The sequence below is a fragment of the Marmota marmota genome, unplaced genomic scaffold, assembly GCF_001458135.2.
Source record: "Marmota marmota marmota unplaced genomic scaffold, marMar, whole genome shotgun sequence".
In the NCBI taxonomy this organism is placed as follows: domain Eukaryota; kingdom Metazoa; phylum Chordata; class Mammalia; order Rodentia; family Sciuridae; genus Marmota; species Marmota marmota.
Window position 1 is genome coordinate 20,503,877 of NW_026000196.1, and position 24,975 is coordinate 20,528,851.

Consider the following 24,975-nt stretch of genomic DNA (forward strand, 5'->3'; position numbering starts at 1 on the left):
CATTGGCCGCGGCGTCGCGGCGCCGCTGCTCCTGCTCCGCACTGAAACGCTCCTGCGCGCTGGTCAAGTAGTAGCCAATCATTTCCTCGTGGAACTGGTGCCGGTGGCTGGTGAGCAGCAGACCGGCAAAGATGAACTTGCGCTCGCCTTGCATGGCAGCGCGCAGAATGTTGAGGCTCAGCTTCACGTCAGTGCTATACTTCCAGGCGTCACCCCTTGTCCCGCCTCCCTTCTCAGCCGGGGATGAGCCTGCCGCTTTGTCCGTGGGCGATGGCGTGGTCTTCTCTGACGGCGATGTGCTTGCTGATGCACCGGATTCCTCTTTGCTGCCCTTGCGAGACTTGGTCTTCTTCTCCTTGGTGCGCTCGGCTGTGTCTCCGTTCTTGCCATTTGCGGAGTTGGCACGGCCCATCTTACCGTGTACCAGGCCTCCCAGGCCACCCATGTTTTTCTTTAGCTTGATGCCCAGGGTTTTGCTGAAGCTGCCTAACTTGTTGGCCACCGAGTCCGCTCGGGTCTTGTCCTTCTCTTTGCGCTGTTTCTCCTTGTCTTTGTCTTTGCCATTCTTGCCATTATTGCTGTTGGAATTGCTGCACACGGAGTCACGATCTGAGTCAAGGGAATCGGCCAGGGACTGCACGTCCTCCCCAGCTGATGCGGTTGGGGACTCTGGCTGCGCCAGGGGAGCCTACCGGCAGAGAAGAAAAGTGGGGAAGGAAGGTGGTTGGAGAAGAGCTGTCCTCACTGCAGTCCATGAAGACAGACCCTGCCCATGTGTTGCTTGCTCATGGGTTGCTGAAGCTGGGGATCTGGCACTTAGGTCCAGTCCAGACTACCCCTCCAGTGCTACAAAAGTGGGATGGGATGTGCTTAAGGGAAAGAAGCCCAGAGGAGTGGGCCTTGGTTTTCTGCAATAATGAAAAGATAGGTGTTTTCAGAAAGCTGTGGTAGGGGTCTTTTATCTGAGGATGCCATCTGGCCAGTGAGGCTGGACTGCCCTCATTTTCTTTCTGAATTCAGAGACCTAATAGTTTAGAATCCTGAGTCAGGTGGGAGTGGGGGAATGCAGGCAGGGTACATATAACCTACCTGGCTTAGAGCTTTAGAGTCATAGTTAGGGTTAACAAGCCCAGACTTTGGCTTTCTATCCCTGGCCAGACTATCTTGCTCTAAGAACCTGTCTTTGCATCTTGGAAAAAACACTCCCTTAATTTGGTGATGACAAATCACTTTGGGGGTTCCTTTCCCAGTTTGGAAATGTGGAATGCTAATTTGAGAAGTATTCTGAAATAGGTCTGGGCTCAGCAGAAAAGATGTTCCCAGTTCCCAGAAAAGGTCTTCTATGGGGGTGTGAAGTTGGGTGGGGGAACACTAGGGAAGGAGCATCTTTGTGAACACCTTGGATGACACCCACTGTGGAAACATGGTTAAGACCAATCTCTGGGGCAGGTGAGGAACCTGAGAAGGAGCTGAGAGGACGGTGGAGGAGAGGTAGCTCCTACTGCTGCTTTGCAGAGGGACCTCCCCAGGTGAGGAGAGAGAATTCTGACCCAATGTCACTGGAATGGCAAGGCCCCTCATGCCAGCAGCTGGGTGTGGCAGAACTGGCATATACCTCGATGGGCTTCCTGGCCTCCAAAGGAGCCCAAGAGAAGGCTCATTGCTCCCCATTTAGTTTTTTTTCTTTCCCCCTAAGTAGGTTGAAGAGAGGGGTCACTGTCCTTTGGTCAGGTCTCCCAAAAGCAAGGGCTGGAAGAACTGGCTTCACCACTTCCCATGTCTCAAGCCAGTTTTCCATAGACACTAAAATGTGGAAGTTCAGGGCCTAGAACCAGGAAAGGGAGAGATGCTTTGTCCCAGGACTGCCTGTGGGAAGTACAAGAAGGAATTTAGGCTGTCATGTCCTGGGGCTGGCAGGGCCATTATTAGAATTTTCTACTGAGAACTCTGCGTTTGATATGATGGCCACCAAATCCTAGCCAAGGGCCCTTCTCATTGCAGGGCAGAGATATGCCTGGACAGAGTCCTGATTCTGGATCTAGGATTGCTGCCATCATACTAGAACGTGAGTGCTGAAGAATATCTGCAGCAACACTGGCATCCTCCAGGCAGTTCAGAGGCAGGACTCAGACTGCTACCAACTGGCTGTCACTTGTGCCATTAATAAAATGGAATATCAGTAGCTGCCTGGGGATCCCTATGAAGTAAGGAACTGTGAGAGCACTGAGCAGTGCCAGCACCCCAAGAACTGGCTCTTCCAGTCTACTTGCTTTCCTCATCCCACTCCTTTAACATTACTGATAAGCCCCACTTGATGCCTAAGTAATCTGATGTCTAGAGAGGACCAATGATTTGCAAGGTATTTTTTTTTTTAATCCCTTCCCCTGGGAGTTCCCTACTAAGATTAAAAAAAAAAAAAAAAAAAAAAAAAAAANNNNTAAAAAAAAAAAAAAAAAAGAAATTAGTCAGATACTTAACATGAATCTCAGCATCTGCAAGCAGGGGCGGCAAACCCCAGGGCTGGCAGCTTTGAGGGTGATGTGCTGCCTCCAGAGAGAAGGAAGAGGAGGGGCCACTGAGGACGCGCACCCTCGGTTCCCTGGCTCTTCCAAGGACCCACACACAGTTTATAATTAATTCCACTCCCCTGCAGCACATTGTGTTCTGATCTCAACAGAGATAGTTCTGTGTTGTGACTTGCCTAGAGTTTGTTTTCTGAGGCATGTTTATACCTCTCCCATAGAAAATAAGGGGACAAAAATCCCCTAATCGGAACGCATGTTTGCATGCACACATACACCCACCTACACACATATACCTATACCCCTGATCCAACAGGAGTTGTCTGGAGCCAGAGCCAGGGTGCCTTTGGCGGAGTACGGCTGGGACAGAGGGAGCTGGGGGCAGGGCCGGTGGGGCTTGGTGTGGGCAGCTGGATGGCACATGGATGAGCTTTTGGTAGCATTTGGAAGGATGCCCATTGGCCAGGATGGCACAAAGCGGCCACCGCCTCTTTACCAGGAGTACATGAGGCTCACCCGGGTTTCTGAAGGGATCCGGATCCATGTCACATTCATATAGCTGTGGAGAAGGTTCAGCTTGGCTTCTAGCGACAGGATGAGGCTGACAAGACAAGAACACTGAGTGAACACAGCTGGTCCAGTCTTGCACCCCACCCTTCTGCCCCCAAGCTAGGAGGCACAGGGGCAGTCCAACCCTGCCCTGGGAAAACCTCCTTAGTGACAGCCCTCCCTTTGGGGTGCCAGGGGAGTCAGGTCAGGGGACAGTCTTACTGGGCTAGCCGGGCGTTATCATTGTCGTCTTTCCCCCACTCCCAGTCCTTCCCTGGGTCCACCGCGAAGTGCAGGGGTAGGAGCTTGTGCTCAGAATCTGTCAGGGGGATCACAGCTGGAACAGAAGAGAGAGACCGGGTGCCAGGCAGCCCACTGGTGGGCCAGAAGACTGGAAGCCTCCAGCAATATCCAGGGAGGGCAAAAAGGGAATTCCAGTGCCAGGTGTCCTTGTTGTAAGTGAACCCAATGGAGATACACACAGACCATCATGCCAGTAGGATAGTTAAGACTATAGGTTTCAAAACTGATAGTGTTGGGGCTGGGGTTGTGGCTCAGCAGTAGAGTGCTTGCCTAGCACAGACAAGGCCCTGGGTTCAATCCTCAGCACCACATATAAATAAATAAATAAATAAATAAATAAATAAATAAATAAATGGCATTGTATCCAACTACAACCAAAAAATAAATATATTTAAAAAAAAACACTGAACTCTGGGTCTCCTTGGGCTTGTCAAATGGCATGTCCTCCATTAAGCATCAGGGTGGGAAAAAAAATTGATTTTTGCTTGTTATTTCTGAGGAAGGTGAGGTATACTGTGTAAGGACACTTTGCAGATGGCCTGCTCCTCACCTCCATCTCATACTAGAGATGGAGAGTGCGAATTAGAAGAGAGTGGACACTGCTGACCTCTGCTCATTTTCGATTTCATGCAATAGGACTGTATCAGTACCTGAGTCTCAGGGATCCACTGGGACCTGCTCATAGGGAACTCACCCATGCAGGACACAGATAAGCAGGTTAACGAACACCTCACTTCAAAATGTCAGGTGGTGATGAGTCTGGGAAAGAAGCCTAACCAACAGGCAGAAGGCAGTGATGGTGAAGCCTTTGCGGGGCATAGTGAGGGAAACTTTGAGGAAGTCACATGTATAGGGGGACTGCAGTAAGGAGTAACTGGTTTGTCATTTCTCAGAGGGGTTCATTCTTCACACACCATCTTGAATAAAGAGCTCCAAATGTGGAAAATCAGGAGGGCTAGGAGAGGGGTGATGTCTATAATTATATTTGGAATTTGCTAGGAGATCCTGAGCTGCTGTTCTATCCAGTGAAATCCTAATGATACAACCAATTACACAAGAGTATTGTCATAGATGAGAAGCAGGAAGGAGTGGGGAGACAGCTTTCCCAATTCTGTATTCCAACTGAGTGACAGCATCCTCCTGTGGAGGCTTCACTTAGTTTTCCTGTAAGCCCCATTCCTGGGAGTCATAGCAGAGAAATTCAGCCCAGGGCCTCTGGCCATCTGCTTTGTTCTTTTGCCAGAGTCCATGATTCATGCTAAGGGTGCCATGGCAAGAGCAAAAAGGCAAATAAATACATAAAATTTAAGACTGAACTATGAATAGTAGCTTTTCTGTTTAGAAATTGGAAATTTGACTCAATGCTGTCCTCTAGTGTTGCTAAAGAGAAAATGTGAGCACAAATATTCTCTTCCCTCCTTCCTCATCCCCACCCCAAATAAGGGGAAAGCAGGTTTGCTGACCAAGAACCGGCTCAGGGGTTTTCATTTAATTTGGCAGTGAAATGTCTGGTTTGGGAGATCGGGGTGGCTCAGCCTGCCTCTGCTGCAGGCTGCTGTGTTCTATCTTAACGTGGCTGCCCTTCCCAGGGCTGAGCTTCTGGGTGGAGACACCCAGGGAGGACTAAAGGGCTGGCTCAGAAACAGGCCTCCTTTGGGTGATGCCCAGAAGCCTGTCCCATGGTTCCATGAGTCATCACACAAACAGAGAGGGCTTGGCCTGGTTTTCCCACCCATAGGGCTGGGGGTGGGTGGCAGAGGCTCTGTCTATCAATACTGTTTTTAGAATGGCTAGAGCAGCATGGCTTCCTGGAGTTCCAGGCCTCAGGCATAGATGGCCAGTTTGGGGAGGGTATTCAAGAACTACATTTTAAATAAACATCCCCTGTTCGTGAAATCAGACAATTTGGGAAAATATTGTTTCAGACAGTAATGTGTTCAAAGCAGTTCCTATGGTTACAACTTGGGCATTTCAGGTCTGGCTGTTCTCCCCTTTCCTGAGGGTAGAGTTGCCATTGGAAATACCCATCCAGCCACAACTACATTCCTCAGTCCCCAGGCCCCCAGCATTTGGGAGGAAACAGGTGCCTTGCTGTACCCATGGGCTATGAGAAAAGCAACATGGGAAGTGCTGGGGGATGTGACTAGGAGAGTGTATGTGTGTGTGTGTGTGCGGGGGGGGGGGCTCTCTCCTCCTCTTCCCTTCTTTATCCATGCTTCCTGCAGGAGATGGTGGTACTACATGATGGCAGCCATGGACTCTCGACTCCTCACTTAGGGAAGAACTGCCTGCCAATCAGAGCACAGTTTAGACTTTCTTTGCACGAGACCCCTACTTCCATTATGTTATACCACTATGATTTTGGCTTTCTCACCACTCTCCCAGATAAACCATTTAAACTAGGACAGCTCCATACCCCTGTGGCTCTTACCTCCCTATTATGGGGGAATTCCTATCCTCAAAGTTGGGCTGGAACCAACTCCCTGGCCTGCCCACTACTGAGTAGACAGACAGATATACCTGAAGGTGCTACTTCCTGCCCACTTCGAAGGTTGCAGGCAGCCTCTCAGGTCTTGATGGAGCAAAGGTTAGGTACTGAGTGAGGCGCTGGGAATATGCGTGCTCACAATTAAAAACAACCAGAGAATAAAGGAAGCTATCTGATCTCTACAGAAGGTAAGCTGTGGCCCGTTGGAAGGACTGGGGTCTCAATGTCCTGAGAACTCAGAAAACAGGCTCTCTTTCTGAACATCAGTTGCTTTGCGTGCATCTGCCTTTCACAGTGCACAATGAAATTTCCCTTTTGGAAACCTGGCCTAACCTAATAAGAGGTGTAGTCATGTGGCCAGTTGCCCCCTAGTGGCAGATGTTGAGAATAGCAAATGCTTTCCAAAATAAGCCTGCAAAGTTTTGTTTTAAAAATAACTTTTCCCCCCAGACCTGGGGATGGAACCAAGGGCTTCACACACAATAGGCAAGTGTTCTACAACTAAGCTACATACCATCCCAGTTTGGGGGGATTCTATTCTGTCTTTTAGTTTGGAAACACATAGGCACCATCTCAAACTAGCATGGACATATTTGGAATACTTATTTTTCAAAAAAGAATGTATATTTCTGTTTGAGGCATAAAAAGCCGCTCACCATTACAATGCTAAGTCAGACAAACTGAAGATTCACAGCTTGTCTTTAAAGTCCTGGAGAGCTGAAGTCATGGGAGATCCAATGAACCAAAAATGTAAAGAAAGACAGAGATTTCAAGGAGAGATGAACATGAGCTTAAGAGAGGCTGACTCAGCTAGATCCTAGTAATAATAATTCAGTGAAAATGGCTAAAATGGTAAAAGGAGAGTATAGTCCAGAGAAATAATATACACCCTGGGAGGGTGAAGGTATGAAGGAAATATATATGTACAGGACCTAACTTGGTGCTCACAGAAAAGACTGGTGTAAATTCTATGAAAGTGTCCTTTAGAGAGCTTTGGTTCCTATCTCTACTAAGCAGTGAAAGCTTAAATTACAGGGTCACAAAATCTAGCTGCATTGAGAATAATGTTCTGTTCTGATCAAGCACTTCTGTCTTAGGCACTGTACCTGTCCCCCAGTAAGGGGTGACCTCCCTTAGTGTCCTGATTAGACTGATCCAAAAAAAGGAAAGGCACAGGGGCTGGGGTTGTGGCTCAGTGGTAGCGCGCTTGCCTAGCATGCATGATGCCCTGGGTTCGATTCTCAGCACCATATACAAATAAATAAAATAAAGGTCCATCAACAACTAAAAAAATATTAAAAAAAAAGGAAAGGCGTACCTGTTTTTAGGAATAAAAGTGATTTATCTCAATCTTCACTGTCTTATCAAGTGACTGTCTTTCAACAATAAAACTATAAGGAATCAAATAGAAATATCCACATTGACAAGAAACAAAGCAGTTGACAGTATAAGACTCAAAGGAGACATAGGTGTTGAAACTATCAAGTATGGAATTTAAAATAACTGATTGGTAACTTAGAGATGGATATTGTGGATGCTGTAATATTTGATGGTTGATTTTAGCAGAGAGATGGAATCTCTAAGAAAGAATAAAGGGAATTGCTAGAAATGAACACACACATACACTAATATAGATTAAGAATGGCTTTAAGGAGCTGATTGGTTGACTTTACACAACTGAGAAAGAATCTGAATCTCAGGATCGGTCAGCTAAAATTTCCCAAACTGGAATAACAAAAGAAAATGGGGGCAGGGGTAGTTAACAGGACAGAACAGCCAAGAACTGTGAGACAATAACAAACAGTGCAAGATCTGTATAGATATATTCCCAGAAAAAGCCAGAGAGAATAAGACAGTAGAAATATTTAAAGAAAAAGCGGCTGACAATTTTCCAAAATTAACAACTAAACCCACCTTAGCTCCAAGAAGCTAAGAGAACACCAAACAAGAAAAATAACCATAATAAAAAAAATTTCTATGTATAAAACTTTTGGAAACCAAAATAGAAAATGATTAAGACAGGTAAAGAAAAAGATACAGTAAATGCAGAGAAACAAAGAGAATAATTACAACAGCTCTTTGTAATAAAACAGGTAAGGCAGAAGATAATGGAGGAGCATCTCAAAGGCCTGAAAGAAAAAAAACACTGCTAATCTAGAATTCTATACCCAGCAAAGGTATCTCTGAAACAAAGGACACATAAAGGCTTTCTCAGATAAAAATGAGTAAATTTATTACCTGTAGACCTGCATTAGAGGAAACAGTAAAGAAAAAATTTCAGGCAGTAGGAATAGGGTACCAGAGGAAACTTGGATTTACATAATTAAGAGTAATGGAATGGAATAAATGAACATGAAATTTTTTCCTTTCATTTAATTGCTCTGAGATTAAGCAACTGTCTAAAGTAAAGAAGCAGTATACAACAGGAAGTGGAAATATTACTTGCAAATAGAATATCATTAATTAAGGATGTTTTTTGTAGAACCTAGGGAAACTACTAATAATTAAAACTAGAGGTATAATAATAGATTAATAAAGGGGATAAACAGAACCATTAAAAAGTTCAATCCATCCAAAATATGACAGTAAAAAAAATAAATAAAAAGAACAAAGAACAGATGGAACAAATAGAAAAGAGTTAACAGGATGGTATCTTTTAACCCATACATATAATTCATGCAATCAAATGGAAATTGTCAAAACTATCAACAAAAAGATAAAATTGGCCGGGCGTGGTGGTATACATCTGTATCCCAGGGGCTGTGAGGCTGATGCTGGAGGATCACAAACTTAAAGCCAGTCTCAGTAACTTAGTGAGGTCCTAAATAATTTAGTGAGATCCTGGACCAAAATAAAAAATAAAAAAGGGTTGCAGATATGTCTCAGTGTTTAAGCACCCCTGGGTTCAATCCCTGGTACCAAAACAAAACAAAACAAAAAATACAAAATTATAAAACTGTCATATTGGATTTAAAAAAAAACAAAATGCAAGTATATACTGTTTATAAGAACCCCACTATAAATCTAAAACATAGATAGGTTAAAAGATATTCACAATGAAAAGACAACTAGAAAGAGCCATACTAATATCCAACAAAATACATAACAAGGATTGTTACCAAAGGAAAAGAAGAACATTACATAATGATAAAGGGGTCAATTCTCAAGAAGATACAACAACTCTATATGTACGAATGCTCTGAACAACATTATTTCAAAGTACACAAAGCAAACACTCTAGCTCTTCCTTATCTATATTCCAAGACCCCTGTGGATGCCTGAAATCTGGAATAGTAGTGAACCACAGGGATACTATATTTTCCCCTTATAGAAATATACCTATGATAAAGTTTGATTTATAAATTGGGCACAGTAAGAGATTAATAACAATAGAACAACTGCACTGTAATAGCATTCATGTAAATGTGGTCTCTCTGTTTTCTGAAATTTCCCATTTAATATTTTAGATGTTAGCCTACCATTGGTAACTTGAAACCATGGAAACCAAAACCAGGGGAAAAGGGAGGTACTACTGTGCTAGCAAAAGAATGGAGAACTTGACAAATGCAGTATAGTGGGAGACTTCACCACTTTTTGAAGCCAGATTTTTAAAGACAGGTAGTCAGTGTAGGTAAATTGGGTCAGAAGGGGGAAACTGGAAACTGCCCCCTGGGAGATTGGAATCCCTCCCCAAAAGGTTGTTAATTAACTGCTGAGCAGACAGGGAGCTGCAAATCAATACCTCCAGGGCTGCCACTCCCTTCCTGCCGCCTAGCGCTCCACCTAAGCCCTTCCAGCCCACCTGCTCACTCCCTGGCCCTTCTACCTATGTCCCCCAGTCACTAGGCAGGTTGAGGTGAAATTAACAAGATAAGGGAGAAGAATGCAGGAGAACAAGGGAAATTGTAGATGTATAAAATGGACAGGACATCCTTATCCCAAGGATTCTGCTTTTGGGTTCCCTTCTTCCACCAGGGAGAAGTCTGTTTTACTATCCTTTAATAAAGCTTCTTACTTTGTACTCTACACTTGCCTCAGTGTGCTTCTCTGGTGTTATAATTCAACATTTGAGGAAGCAGGACCCGTCGAGGTATCCAGTAACCAGTGGTATCATTTTCTCTTAGTAATTGATAGAAAAGGGAGAAACTAATAAGGGGAGAGTATCAAGGCCACGGGTGACAGAAACAAATTCACTTAAAGTTTATATGTAGATCCTTGGCTCAGTTATCAGTCTATGGAATAAACTTGCTATAGACTGAATATTGGAGCCCCTTCAAATTCACGTTGAGGTCCATTCCCCATGTGATGGTGTTAGGAAATGGAACCTTTGAGAGGTGATTAGGTTATGAGGGCACAGAGTGCATGATGGAACTGGTGTCCTTTTAACACGAAACACGAGAGACTGCTCACTCTCCACAATGTGAGGACACAGTGAGAAGGTGGCTGGCTGCAGTCTAAGAAGTGGGCCCTCACCAGACATCAAATCTGCCAGCATCTTGGTCTTGTACTTCCAGCCTTCAGAACTGTGAGAAATATACTTTTGTTGTTAGTGAGCCACACAGTCTATGGCATCCTATTGTAGTCACTTAAACTGATGACACTGGAAAATGCATGAAGCACAATTAAGACAACCATGCTGCTGAAGACATTTTTAGGCTAAGGGAGCAATCAACCTCTAAGACTATCCTTAAGCTCCTGCCTCATGCCAAATGTGGGTGGTGATTTCCTCATCCCCCAGTGAGTGTTCTCAGTACATGCATCAGATGTAGCCCTGGGAAACACTGACAATGAGAGGAATTCTCAGAAAGCACCACTAGGTGACACACCAGGAGACCCAGACTCATTCTCTATATTCAGGGCAGTGAGTTCTGGCTGCTTCTGTCCAGCAAGCAGGACAGGTGGCCAACACTGTTGCCTTTCCCTCCACTAAAGGGGGATTTGGTGGAGAGCATGCTTTTACTCCAGCACTACACATGGGTGGCATGTGGGTGTCCAGGAGCCACCTGATAGACAGACTGCACATCACTCAGAGATCAGGGTAAAGCTGATTAAGGGGGATGGTGACAGCAGCTGGTATTCCTGAGATGGCACTCCTTCTGTGGGCAGGGACACTTTGGGAGGCGAGTGTCTGTGCCTGCTGTGTAGCTCAGGAGGGTGCGGGGACAGGACTCATGCAGGAGGCTGGCATCTGGGCTAACTCCTGTGTTCACATCTCTTCAAGCCTTCAGGCACCAGTTAAAGACCCTTAGCCAGTTCTTTCTAAACTTTTGCTGGCATCCTGGCGCACCTGTGCTTTGAGCTCCTCAGCCAATGATCCTTAGGGCGGGGTATGAAGCAATGGGCAGATGTCTGGTGGATAAGGCATCTCTTGTGCATTTAGTCAGCTCTCTAGAGCACTAGTCAGCTCTCTAGAGCTGCACCCTCTGTAAGCTGAGGAAGAGGAGCTAGGATGGGGCATCCAGGTCTGTGCATTCCAAGGCTGTCTCCTTTGACATGATTGGGCCTTTTTTATTTTTGGTTGATTTGACTTGCAAATCAAGAAACTTGCAAAGGGCCAGGAGGCAGCTAGGAGCTGTGAGCAGAACTTAATGGCTCCTCAGAGGCTCATGCTCTGCAGTTCCTAAGAGGAGCAGCAGAGGAAAGTGGCTCACTGAAGCTGGCTACAGCCTCCACCCGCCTCCCCAGGGCAGGAAAAGCTGCACTCTATCCTTCCATGCTGGCAAACCTTTCCTGGCAACTGGCAAACTTAGAAATTAGCTGAAGAGAAGGGAGGCTAACCACACAGAAAATGAAGGTAATTCACATTTTTAGGCACTTTCTGGTTTCTTACGCCTTTTTTTTTTTTGACCACAAACTCATGTGATTCTTACCATAATGTCCCTTCATAGGTGTTATTACATATTTCCTTCATTATTGTTTCCAGATAGGTACACAGATGGGTCAATTTGATTTTAAAATGATAAAAAAGTGATTCTGAATAAAAGTCATTTTGTTTTTAGATCACTATATTAACAAAGTTATGTTATAAAAATTATTTAAGTAGAATTTTTAATAATATTCATAACATGTGAAGACAAATTCCTACTAAAAAGAGATTGGTTCTGTTTACTATAAACTAGCCCTATAGGACAAAGTATAGGATGTTGTCAAATATATTGGAAATGATATTATAATCATGACCGGGGATGTAGCTCAGTGATAGAGCATTTCCCTCACATGTCTGAGGCCCTGGGTTCCATCCCCAGTACCTCAAAAAAAAAAAAAAAAAAGCAAAAAAGCAAAAAAGATGTGATAATTTATTTGATTAGGGAACATTAAAACACAGATTAGTATTTGATTTAATTACAAGTTACACATCAAATACAAATGAAAATCTGCTTTCCTGACCTGCTATGTAGAATGATTCTGTTGGCTCCTTGGCTCATTTTATAAATGTTGTTAATACATTGTTTCTATAAGGTTGCTAGCTGTTCTTCATAAAACTCCCCCCCCCCCAAATACTACATTTTGGTTGTATTGAGTCTTTCCAATCAGAGAATAGTAAACCATGGTGTGATCTCTGTGAGCCTCCATCCTAGCAGTATGAAGCTTTTTGATGACTCCTTGTTCACCCCAGCCTCTCCCCAGCACTCTCTAACCAGTGGGTTCTCTAAGGGCTGCAAGCCTACCCTCTCTGAGCTCACTGAACAGGACTTCTGAGGGAAGGTACCAGGGAAACGGTACCTGGGTAGGCCCCAGTGGCTCACAGGCTATTTGCATTTAGGAGGAAACACTAATTCAACAGTTACCTAATAGCTTGTCTTTTTCACAAAGAATAGAAATAGATGGTATTAATGCCTACCATGAAGCAAAGCCTGCTCAACCCCTACCTTCTACAACCCTGAAGATTTCTGCATTTTACCAGGAGGGAGATGCTATTTTATTAAAGCAAGCTTTGACTTGGGGTCATACTTCCTGAACACCCTCTTGCATGTCTTATATCACTACCCTCTTTGGCCAAGTGTCCCTTTTGGAAGCTCCACCATCTACCCTACCAGCTTGTCCTAACAACACTTCATGGCTATGACTATTCCCTGGGGATGCTTCCTCATTCCTCACTTTCCTCCTCTACAAAGTGGGGATAGAAATCAGGAAGGATTAAATAGTTCCCCCTGAAAAGGACCTAGAGTCACACCTGTGCAACAGAAACACAAAAAATATATTAATGTGACCACACGGGGTGCAGATCAGCCAGAGCTCCCACATACCCAGCTTAGAGTCAGCACATGTGCATGAAGGATACCTGCACATTCTATATCCACAGAAGGTCAAAGGGAGACAGGACAAGGCTGTGCTTAACTTGTTTGGAACTTTATCAGAGTTAATTGTCCTTTTGGAAAATCTTGCCACCAACTGCAGAGGCTCAGCACATGGGTCTCCCTCTGCTATGTAATTGAGGCGCTATTATGCGTGGAGATGCCACATTTAGATAATAGCCTCTGACTTCTTCATTAAGTCTTTTGGTATGGCTGTGCTGGAGCACTTACAGACTGAAGTGCCACAGACCCAAAGAAATGGGGCCAATTGGTTATAGACTAGAACTTCCAAAATGTGAATCAAGTAACCCTTTTCTAAGTTACTTATCTTAGGGATTTCATCATAGTGACAGAAAGCTGACTTTGTGTTTTCATAACTCTCACAATCGCTCAGTGGTCAGAATGAACTTCCCTGAGCGAGGTTCTGAGACAGTGCCTGGATCTGAGCTTTCAGAGTGCTCCCAGGCCATTTGAGGACTTGGTGGTAGAGGGCCACCTAGGGCTTTGCCTTTGGGAACTGCTTCCTGAAACAGGCTGAAGAGCCAGGGCCCAGAGTATCATGGAAGGCAAGGGACTAATATTCTTCCCTGGAGAAATCAGTGGCCATCATTTGTGGAAGTTACAAGGAAAGTATGCCTAAGTTTCATTTAACACATCCTAAAAATGAATTGGCAAAGCTTTGCCCATTCATCGTGCCAGCAGCGAACCTATTCCCTCAGATCCTAATCTTTTACCACAATCTTTCCTCCTCCCCACATGCACACCTGGCCCCAGCAGAATCTTGGACTTGAAGGGGGACAGTGGTGGCATCAGCAGTGGCTGGCTGTGGCAATAGGAGCTTTAAGAGGGAAGTGGGTTCTTTCAGAAAATTGTTTCAACTCAGAGAAAGCATTTGGATGAGAAGTTTGAAGAAAGTCACATGGGTTTTTAAATCTTCCGGAGCTCAGGCACGTGAAGATGAGATATGATGGGCCAAGTGAAAGGAGGATAGGGGAGGGAGTCTCATCTTACAGCCTAGAATACATTTTTTAATCTCATTTTGAGGTTCTCAAGTCATCCCTCAGATGCAAGGACAAGATGCTTGCTCCTTCTGGGTCCTGTGATTACTGTATTTATTTGCTTCCATCAGGGGATGCCTCCTACAGGTGCCCTTTGTGTGGGGCATGGCACCACTGTGGCTACAGGACAGCAGTGCATGGTCCAGTAGGGATCAGTGGGTATCCTGGGGTTCCATGTTTCTAAGTGTCACATTCCCTGCCTCCTACTTGGCTCAGGATCTCGGTGACTTTGCAGACTGAGTAGCTCACTCCCACAGGCTTGACTCTGAGCTCCATCGTGTTCTGAGAGTCTCTCATGTTTTGAAGGATGCCTGCTGTATCCTGGGGACTGCAGCATGACTAGTTTCAGTGTTCTTTAAGCCACAGAGGGAGGGCTGCAGGTGTGATGGTCTAACAGGTGACAAAGAGCTCAATCACTGCCCACAGCAGGCTCTCCTTTCAGAGGCCTCCAGATTGGGGGTCACCTTCCTTGAGTTTGAAGTACCTGGCACTGGAGTTCACAATGGCCACATCTGAGATGTTTCTGCTAGAATCCAGGTCAGCTTTGCTGGGCCCATGCATGAGGCCAGGCCATCCTAGGAGGCCTTCCCCCATGAGTCAGGGAACCTAGACCCAGGCACTCACTGTGCTAGACATCACACCTGTCACCCCATGTAACTGTCATAGTTACAAGCACCTGAAATTGTGCCTGTCACATAAATACATTTGCAGTGAATATTTGTTGACGAGATATCCTTGCTACCAACTTCACAGGGAGGTAGGTACTTTCCAGGCCCCCGCACGGTGTTCATAGAGTATGAGAGCCCACCTGTGACCTGTCCTGCTGAGCATGGGCTAGCTGATTGTTGCCCAGACTCAGACCCTGCTTTTGGAGTACCTGGCACTAGATTAGGCTTTTGAATCCCTTGCCCATGTGACTCTTTTGCTCTGCAGTGCCACCCAGAGGGACATCCCCACTTTCACTGGAGAGTAGGTATGGAAATTAGCCACATTCCAAATATCTGCTAGGGGCTTGGATCTACAGAATATGACTTTGATAAATAATTTACCACCAGGTATAATAGGTCCCAGGATTAGATTTGGTGGCTGAGGAGCCAGGGGGCATACCCACTGAGTAAGCTGTAAAGGGATCTGCATGCACGTCCATTGGTCAAGAGAGTTTTATGATGACAAATTGATTCACAAATCTCTAGATATCTAGAAGTTCTGCCTTTTGAATGGACCCTTGGGTTCCACGTGTATGAGATGCCCATCTTTTCCCTCTCCATTCAGCAATACTTTCTCATTCATCCTTAAGCTCCCAGAGCCATGTCGGTTTCTCCTTGGTCTTGAACTCCTGGGCCTCTCCCCATAGCCAGGGTTCAGCGTGTACCTATCCTTGCCTGTGAGGCTGTGCTGGGTTCCCTACTTGGGTCTGGATAGCACTATCAGCTCTCTTTCCTAATTGCCTGAATTCTCTTGGTCAGAAGGAGCATCTCCAGTGACTACACACACTCCTTGCTGCATGCCTCTGGCTCAGGCTGGCCCCTGCTGAGCAGCCACATGTGATGTGAGCAGGAACTTCCTTGCTCCCAAACCCTGGGTCTTGTCTGCGGGGGGATGATAAAGGAGAAGGGGGATAGTGGGAGACTGGGATGGCAGGGGACCCAAGCCACATCTTTCTTCCTGGTCTTCTGGGGACTGAAAACCACTAGGGTTGGCAGAAGCACACTTCTGTCAGTCACAGGAAATAGGTGTTTCCCCTCACATCTTCTATGAAGGCCACTTGGAGTTGACTTTCCACTTCTGGAAGCTGAAGGTATCTAACTGGCACCCAGGAGACTGGCCAGGAATGAGTGAAGACTGTTTTCCCACTTTCTTTTTCTATAGTTGCCCATCCTCTGGGATGAGGATGCCAGTGGGGATGGTGACCTCATCTTTGAGAGATGACAAGTATCTGCAAGAAGCTTCCTGTTTCAACAAAGGCTGGGGCGGCTTTCTGGGGCACAGTTGAACATGGCCCAGAGGCATGGAGCTAGAGACTTTAAGCGGGGAGCAGAATGCCCTGTGCCAGCCAGGTTCTCAGCTCAGAAGCCATCTTAAGAGCTCTGTTGCTGCTTCGGAGACTCCTGGCAGAAGCCCAGGGTTCAAGGAGAGAGAGGCTGCCTCAACATGAAACTACCAAGTGGTATTAGATGTGGGAGGCATGGGAGCACATCACTGAATCAGCTATCTGCTGCCATGTCTGGAGCCACTGCTAGGGCCACAAGTGTACATGCACTCTTGACTCTTGAGATGCAAAGGGAATTGAGTGGTACTGGGGGACAACAAGTCTGCTTATCTCTGAACATTCAAAGAAAGTACTGACAGCCTTAGGCACCATGCTATTGGAGGGGAACGGGTACATCCATCCTGATTGAAAACCTATCAGCCAATCGTAGTTTATTTCCAGACAAGGGTCCAGTTGATAAAAGAATTTATTTATTTATACACTTTTGTGTAAGGGGACTGTCCAGATGGAAATGCCTGGAAAACATCATACTGTCTCTTATGCCAATTCAGACTTGGCTTGCTTCCTCCTTCCCCCAGTGCACTTTTCAGGTTGCTCTGCAGCCAGGAAACTGCAAGTGGGGAGTTCAGCTATGGGTACATGAAGTGGGGAGGCTTTCTTTCCACATGGAAGACAAACATTTTAGAAAGAGAGGCATTTGGCCCAGCCTAGAATGTGAATGTAATACCTGGAGCTGTAGCACTCACCATATGACCATGAGGCTGAGATCACAAAATAAGGATGGATCAGGGAGAGGCTGGGGGCCTGAGTTCTGGAGAATATCTAGAGTTTCTGCATCCTCAGGCATCTCTGTTACAGAAGCAACAACAGCTGTTCCTGTTTCAGTCCCTTGCAGCCTAATGCTATTCTGGACATATCTTCATTAAGGGGCTTAGATCAATGACTTTCTGCACTGCTTCCTTTCTACCATAAAGGCTGTGAAGAGAGGCTGAGTCTGTTTCCTGGTTGGGGTTCTTATGTCTTTTCTGTTTCTCCTCATCACCCTCAACCCCTGTGCAATAGATATTGAATTGCTAGGGTCTGGTATTCACCAATTTCCTGCAGCCTGTCACAGGCCCAGAAGGAAGGTATCATTTATGGTTTCCAGCATCCCTGAGGGGTGTCTTGAAAGTGTCTCTCTAGGGGATACTGGAGAGCTATTTTTTGTACTTAAAGGCTCCCAGTTTGCACAGCCCTTTTGTCCTCTCAAGGACCTGGCACTACCCAGGGTGTGGGAGCTGCTCCTATGTTCTCTGCCTCTGCAGGCTTGTGTGAAGGCAGCAGAGCAGCATCTGCCCTTCTGCAGGTCGAGAGTACTGGATGGGTGAATGTGCAGAGCTGAGCAATGGCTCAGAGGACTGGTCTAGCAGGCTGTTCACAGCTGAGTGGGAGCCCTGGCTGCCCCACTGTGGCTGCTTGTATAGTAAACTCTGGCCAGAGCCCATTGTCAGGGAAAAAAAAAAAAAACCCAAAACAGGTCCTTAGGAGCAAAACCACCCACACCTCTGCAACACTCCTGAGAAGGGCCAGGCAGTAGCATCCTCCACAGTTGTCCTTTTATTGAAGGATACCTTAATACTCATTGGAGAAACACCCAAAAGCAGAATCTAGAGGGCCTAAAAGATAGCTCAGTGCCTCTGTGAGGAGGCCTTGGGCATCTGAACCCCTTGCTCAGCTATGGGAGATGTCAACCCTGGGATTATCATTCTTCTGTGGCCACAGAAACTTTCCAGGGCACTGAAAAGGGAGGCCAAGTCCCCAGCCTGAGTTCCAGATCCTGAGCAAGGCCTTCTCACCTTGCAAGAGCTGTAGCAAGTCCTGAGAAGAGCTAAAAACCCAGGGAAGGCTGGGCACACTGGCACTGCCTGTAGTTCCAGCTACTGGGAGGCTGAGGCAGGAGGATCACTTGGGCCCAGGAGTTTGAGACCAATTTGGGCAAGATAGAGAGATCCTGCCTCCAAAAAGGAAAAATGAAAATTCAGGAAGGAGGTGTAGGTGCCACTGGACACAAAGCAAAGAAACAACAACAAAAAAGGTAAAAAACCTCCCAGGTTTTAGTGATTCAATATTTCTTTCTGTGGCAGTATGAAGAGGTCTATAAATAATAAAGAAGATACTCCTATTACAGCTGGTTCCAGTCTCTGTCTCCTTTTCAATCCTTACATCCCCACCTGCACCAAGTGTGTGATTTTTCTGAGTCTCCCTCAGCTGTTGGGAAGGGGAACAGCTCCTCACTCCTTTACTCCTGAGGAGCAGGCCAAGAGGCAAACACATTGATGAGCTGAAGGAGGCAGAGTTCTGTCGATATATCGTGTGCATCCCTTCCGCGCCAGCTGTCTTCAGGAAGGGGTAGCCTTCGGAAGCCCTGACGACGCAATTTTAGCACTGTATTTACTTCCCAGGCTACATACTCAGTGTAAAAGGTTAGAATTGAACACCCTGAGCTTCCTCCCCTGTGGGAAGCCTGGACAAAGCCCTTGGAATTCTTGGGACTATACTCAAACGCAGGGACCCTGAAACTAGCCTAGCCTGCCTACCCTTCAGTCTTCTAGGACATAATCTGCCTATAGTGAAAACAAGAATGATAAGAGATTCCTCTCCCAACTCAGCTAATCACACAGCTATCAGGGCTAACACGAGAAAACAGCAAACTTAAAACAAAAACAAAAACAAAAAAACACCCAAGTTCCCCAGCAAAGACATTGTATTGACTGAGAACAAGTCCTACATGTGCCTAGGGCAGGTGGCTGGAACTGTACAGTGTGCAGCCTGTATAGCCTGTGGGACAGCCCAGTGACCACAAAAGTACTGATATGGTTACTTGTGGAAACTTGGCTGTAATGAAGGGAAATATCAACCACTTGATTCAGAAGCTTACTGTAGAGCAGGATGGGTAAACATTTCCTGTACGGCAGTAGTTAGTAGGCTACCCAGACTATGTGGCTACTCTCAACTCTGCTATAGTAATGCAAAAGCAGTCACAGATAATGAATGTGTCTATTCCAACAAAAGTTTACGTGTAAAAATAGGTGGTGGGCCATAGTATTCTAATCCCTGCTTTAGATGGACTTTCTTTTTAAAATTATTACTCAGATGAATTATAGCTATATAAATATGCATGTACTATATTAACAATAATTGGTCTTAGATGTAATTTTTAGAAACCCCTTTAAAATAGGGACACCGTCTTTCAAAAATCTAGAAGATTTTGAAAGCTTTCAACATAAAGCACTGATAAATGTTTGGAGAGAGAAAAAAAGTGTTTAAAGAGATAGGTATATGTTTACCCTGATTTGAAGATTATGCAGTGTGTACATGTATCAAAACATCACATGGTATCCCATAAATGCATAATTTTATGATCTTATGTATCAGTTAAAATAAAATTTAAATTAAAAATATATATGCATACATGTGAAAAAGGAACAACTAGGAAAGGCCATTTAAGCCTGGTGGAATTATTATTTTTGTTCAATTTTTTAAAGGAAACATTGTCTTTGACATTGTTATTTTTAGTGGAAACATTTGCACACACGTACAGTAGTTTTATGTAGAAACCATCCCTGCTGTGTGTGCACAGGTGTGCTTCTAAAGAGAGTTGTCCACATTCCACCTCTTGCATCTCTTCTGCCCACCGAGGCTGTCCCTTTCCATGGCTTTGCCCTCCCCGACCCCTGTGCACCCTGTCTCTCAGGGGCTAGGCATACCTTGTTCTCTTTGCTGGTCTCTCTGTTCCATGGACACGAGAGCTGAGAAATGCGCTTGATCGTAGGCTAGAACCAGAGGTGAGCAGTGACATCTGTTGGGAGGTACCTCCAAAGGCAGGTAAATTCCTCCGAATGGGATGGGTGCAAAGGCTACAGACAAAAACAGGGGGGAGGCTTGAGGAGCAGGAGGTTCTGAACCAGGAGGGGAGGAAAGGGTGACACAAACAATACTGAGGGCCAGGGCTGACAGGTTTCTATGGTGATCTGTTCTCATCCTGGATGGCTGGATGCCCTAAGACTTGCACGGGTGATCAAGAGCCCTGTGGTCAGGGATGAAACCAAGATGGTCAGAATAACATGCTCTTCAGTCCACTTGGAAAGCCATGTGTTTTCTGGATGTATCTCTCCCTTTCCTAGTGTCCATTAAAATGTTTGCATATAAAACAATATCTTCACATCTTTAGAGTGTGTTTGTTCTTTATTTTGAGAGCCTCTTCTGTTGAATCTGAAGGAAGGAACCAGAGAGCTCTAACACTAAGCTGAAAGTCAGCCAGGAAATAAGAAACAGGGTCCAATCCTTGGGTGATGAGACACAATCTTGTGTTTCCTTAATTATAAAAAAGAGAGAAGTAAAACCCAAAATCTTTGCTAAAACAGACTCACTTCTGGAAATATCTTCCCTAAAACAGCATCAATATTTTGATTGTAAAAACTTGCATTTGGCCCCAGTCAGGAATGCATGGCATTCCTCTGAGCAGAATGCAGGAAGAGTCACCTTCAGTGCTGTCTTTGTTGACTTCTTGGGTTCCTTCCCTACCCTTGCTCTATCTATATTGGTCAGTGCAAGGGAGAATCCTGCAAGAGGCGAGGATCCACTTGCAAGAGGCTGCAGGAAGAATGGAAGGAAGTGGGTCTGTGGGCATTGGGAGCTGGGTCCTGGGCTTGCATGGCAGGGCCGCAAATGAGTACTGTCACTGCTCTTGAAAGCTGCAGCCCTCAGCAGGCTTGGGTCCCTGGGCCTCACAGAGAAAGTGATGGCAAGAGGCAGGTCCCTGTGTTCTACTAGCCTCCTGCCCATGTAACATTCATGGCCAGATCGGACTTTCTCAGTGATTTATCATGAAGAACCACAGCCTAATTTGTAGATTCCCTGGAAGATTGTTAAGGTGCAGGTTTAAATTTAAGTGGGGTTGGAGGATCATGCTGCTGGGCTACTCACTGTCTGGAATTGCCTAGCTGGAAATAGGTTCATAATGGTTATGGGAGTGAAGAGAGTGAAAATTGTCTAGAGGAGGGGTTAAGAGGTGAGGCAGGTGCATGGGGGACCAGAGGGTGTCACGCATCCCACCATCTGGCTCTTCCTCCTTCCCGCCTCTTCAGAGAGTATGGCAGGCCCTGTGGGCTCCATGGGGCACCCTGCCATGACTCTAGCAACTCTGGGAGGCTGTAGGTTTGAGGGAGGACATATGGTGCAACACTCCTCTCTGGCCTTCAGTTTCCTATCAGTAAAGTAGGGACTGTCGTGACTTCACACTTTCTATCTTCCTTTCTTTTCTCTTTGACAGTTGTGTACTCTGCATAGGAACAGGAGGGGACTTAAGTGGCCGAGCACCCAGGGAGACAAGGCCTGGAGCTTTTGGAGAGAATAGGCTGTCTGCTGTGCTCTGGACGTATGATGGGGGCTCCTAGCAGTCCAACAGCCAGATTTCTCAAGGCTACCTGATGTTGACTTGCAAGAAGATGGGCAAGAGCAGTGCCTGCTGCCATCTGCTGCCTCCAGGGAGGAAGAACTACAGGGAATAATGTGATCTTTGTCTGGGCAGAGGGAGGCTTGGTGGCCTTCTGGGAGCCTAAAAACTCCCAGAAAGAACATAATGAACAGAAGAAGGTGGCTGTCTGTTCTTCTAGGGGGACGTTGAAGCTTTCTGGGCCATGATGAAATACATCTCCTTGAGGCACTCACCCTCTCCACCTGAGTCTCTCAGCATTGTATCTGCCACGACGACAATCGGTCTTCTTAGTATATGGGCTAAGACAAAAACGTGGAACTCCTCCAGGCTCTCGTACACAGGGTCCTCAGAGTTGTCCACACTAGGGAACAAAATAAAGTAAGCTTGTCATTAGACTAGATTGGAATGGAGGAAGGAGAAAATGGAAGGGACTCTGTAGGGACTGAGCATTCCCTCTCTGGATCCTATCTTCAGAGTCCTGGCCAGCTGTGCCATCTAAGGATACCTTCCATGCCATCCACCAAGGGCAGATGCACAGGTCCCAGCTTCCCACTCCCACCCTGGGTTGTGTGGTCTCAGGGGACAAGTCAGAGAGAATCTGCAGGTGAGGGCTGCTGGTCTCTCTGCAGGTACAGGTAGCCCACCAGAGCCTGTGGCAACCGGGCAGCTTGTTCTCTGGGATGTTTAACAAGGATGCAGTGGAGGCTGGAAGATGGAGCCTCCTCTTCTGTTCATTTCTACATACAGAAGCTTAGGCTGAAGCCTCATACCTCAGAGTCTCCAGGAACGCCCAGGGAACATAAGACTCCAAATTATTGGGGTTCATTGCTGCCAACATCTGAAAAACCTTCTAAGCAAAACTCTGATGGAAGAGGTCAGGGAGAAGGCTGCCTGCATTTCAACCCTGAGAGTGGGAGGGAGGGAGTCATTGTGAATGTGCAACCTGTCTACCGGGGGGACCTTCCTTAGCTCATGCCCCTCGCTCCTGCCTGAGGCTTAAGGAAAGAGTGCGTGCCAAGAACTGCTTTCACTCAAACTCTCAGATGTTTGGGCAGAAGACTGGAGCCTTGATGTCCCCCAATAACAGGGCCACCTTCAAAGGGAAGAGCACATAGAAAGGAGAGCTTACAATGTGATGGGAGTATCAGCTATACCCACAGTGCCAGCCAGGTGGCAGTGTCCAGCCAAGACCACATGGAAATTCTGGGGTTTGCTACTGAGCACCCTGGGGATGCCCCAAAGTAAGCGAGGGAGATCTCTGAAGATTAGACAGGTGGGGCCATAGCCAGCAAATGCAAGCTTATTTGAGAATATAGTCACTATTTGCATCAGTGGGTTCTACATACAAGGGTTGAAAATATATCTAAAAAAATTCCAGCCAGGTGTGAAAACACACATCTGTAATCCCAGTGACTGTGAAGGTGGAGGCAGGAAGATCCAGCCTCAGTAATTTAGTGAGGCTCTAAGCAACTTAGTGAGACCCTATCTCAAAGTAAAAACAAAACAAAACAAAAAGGACTGGGAACATAGTTCAGTGGTAAAGTGCCTCTGAATTCAATCCCCAATACGAAAATAAGTGAACAAATAAAATATTCCAGAAATTTCCTAAAGGAAAAAGTTGAATTTGCTGTGCTCCAAGCACTATACTATATCACATGAATGGAGTGATGCGTAGGCATATCTTGTTTTAGGTATTACTAGTAATCTAGGGAGGATTTAAAGTACATGGAAGGACATGCTAGGCTATACGTAAGTACTAGGCCATTTTACGGAAGGGACTTCAGCATCCTTGGACTTGGGCAGTGAGGCTGGAACAAGTCCCGTGCCGATACTGCACGGGTTGGCACAGGCCTGAGGCAATAGCTCCATGTTCATATCTCTCAGCCAACTGATTCAATTATTTCCAGAACAAATGCTGTGATTTCTGGTGTTATGGTTTTGATATTAGGCGTCCCTCAAAAGCTCATTTGTGAGACAATGTAAAAAAGTTTAGATGAAATGATTGGGTTATAGGAGGTTTAAGCTAATCCCCTGATAGGGATTAATGTGGAGGTAACTGGGTCCCTGGGGTTGTGCCTTTGGGGTATGTACTTTGTCCTTGTTGAACAGACCTCTTTCTCTGCTTCCTGAGCTACCTTCCTCCAGCACACTTTTCTAACAGGATATTTTACCCCAAGGAATGGAACTGTTTATGGACTGAGAGCTCTGAAACCAGGAGCCCCAAAATAACCTTTTTCTGTTCTAATTTTTCTTGTCAGGTCTGTTTAGTCATAGCAGTGAAAAAGTTGACTAAAACATCTAGGAAAATTATAAGATTATTTATATTATAAAATATAAATTATAAAATATAAATATTTTTATAAATTATAAAAATATTTATATTATAATGCCTATATTTTTTATTTTCTTTTCCTGATTCAATTTACCTTATTTTAATAGTTCAAAATGTTTGGAAGTAGTCCCCCACCTTGGCTATTTGGAAATAAATCTTTAATCTGATGCCCAGTTACTCTGGAGAAGTTTAGTGTGTATTGCTATGAGCAGGACGATCTTCTACACAACCAGAACACAAAATCTGAAATTAACAAGGATACATCAAGTCACCAGACCCCATTCATGGTGGTGTGCCAGTTGTCTCAATAATGCCCTTTAGAACAAAGGCTCTGGCTCAGGATCCTGAGCTGCTCTTAGCTGTGATGCCTAAACATTAGATTCTTTCAGCTTGGAATGTTTCTTAGGATTTCCTTGACTTCTATGACCTTGACACTTGCATGACCTTGAAGATTATATGTCAGGCCTTTCATAAAATGAGCTTAATTTGGGTTTCTATGTTTCCTCATTAATAAATTGGGTCACACTGAGTCCTTGTGGTTTCTTATCAGGTGGTGTGGAATGGCAGGCAGGTTGTCCCACTGTGGGAGATGGTGACTTGGTCACTCTTCATCTGCCAGGGCTCACTCCTGCAGAGCAGCTTATTTCCTCTATGGAATTTTAAGCATTGTGTGGGGGGATATATGCAAATACTCCATACCTCACTGAACCTTTATACACTTACTAACAACACTATGGATTTCTGGTTTTCTCTTTTATTCAATGGTTTATAATACATTTGTGGTATTTTAACGCTCAAATATTCTTTGATTTTGTCATTGTGACTTATTTCAGTAGTTCTACATCCTTAGAGTATCCTCCTATCAAGTTTTGGAGCAGTTTCTTGATCCTTGGCATAGGTGGTTGAAGTTCATACATACAAATGTAATTTGCATCTTTAGTTTCATGTCTCTTTCTCTCTAT

At 45.4% G+C, this 24,975-nt stretch overlaps 1 protein-coding gene across 1 annotated transcript in view; it reads right to left on the reverse strand.

The window, feature by feature from the left end:
- Otud7a (OTU deubiquitinase 7A) overlaps positions 1-24,975 on the reverse strand; it is a 332,254-nt gene that overhangs the window by 5,179 nt on the left and 302,100 nt on the right. Inside the window, 5 exon segments of the mRNA XM_048790148.1 lie at positions 8-688; positions 3,039-3,123; positions 3,294-3,408; positions 19,952-20,101; positions 21,915-22,042. Of these exon segments, the coding sequence (XP_048646105.1) occupies positions 8-688; positions 3,039-3,123; positions 3,294-3,408; positions 19,952-20,101; positions 21,915-22,042 (1,159 nt within the window).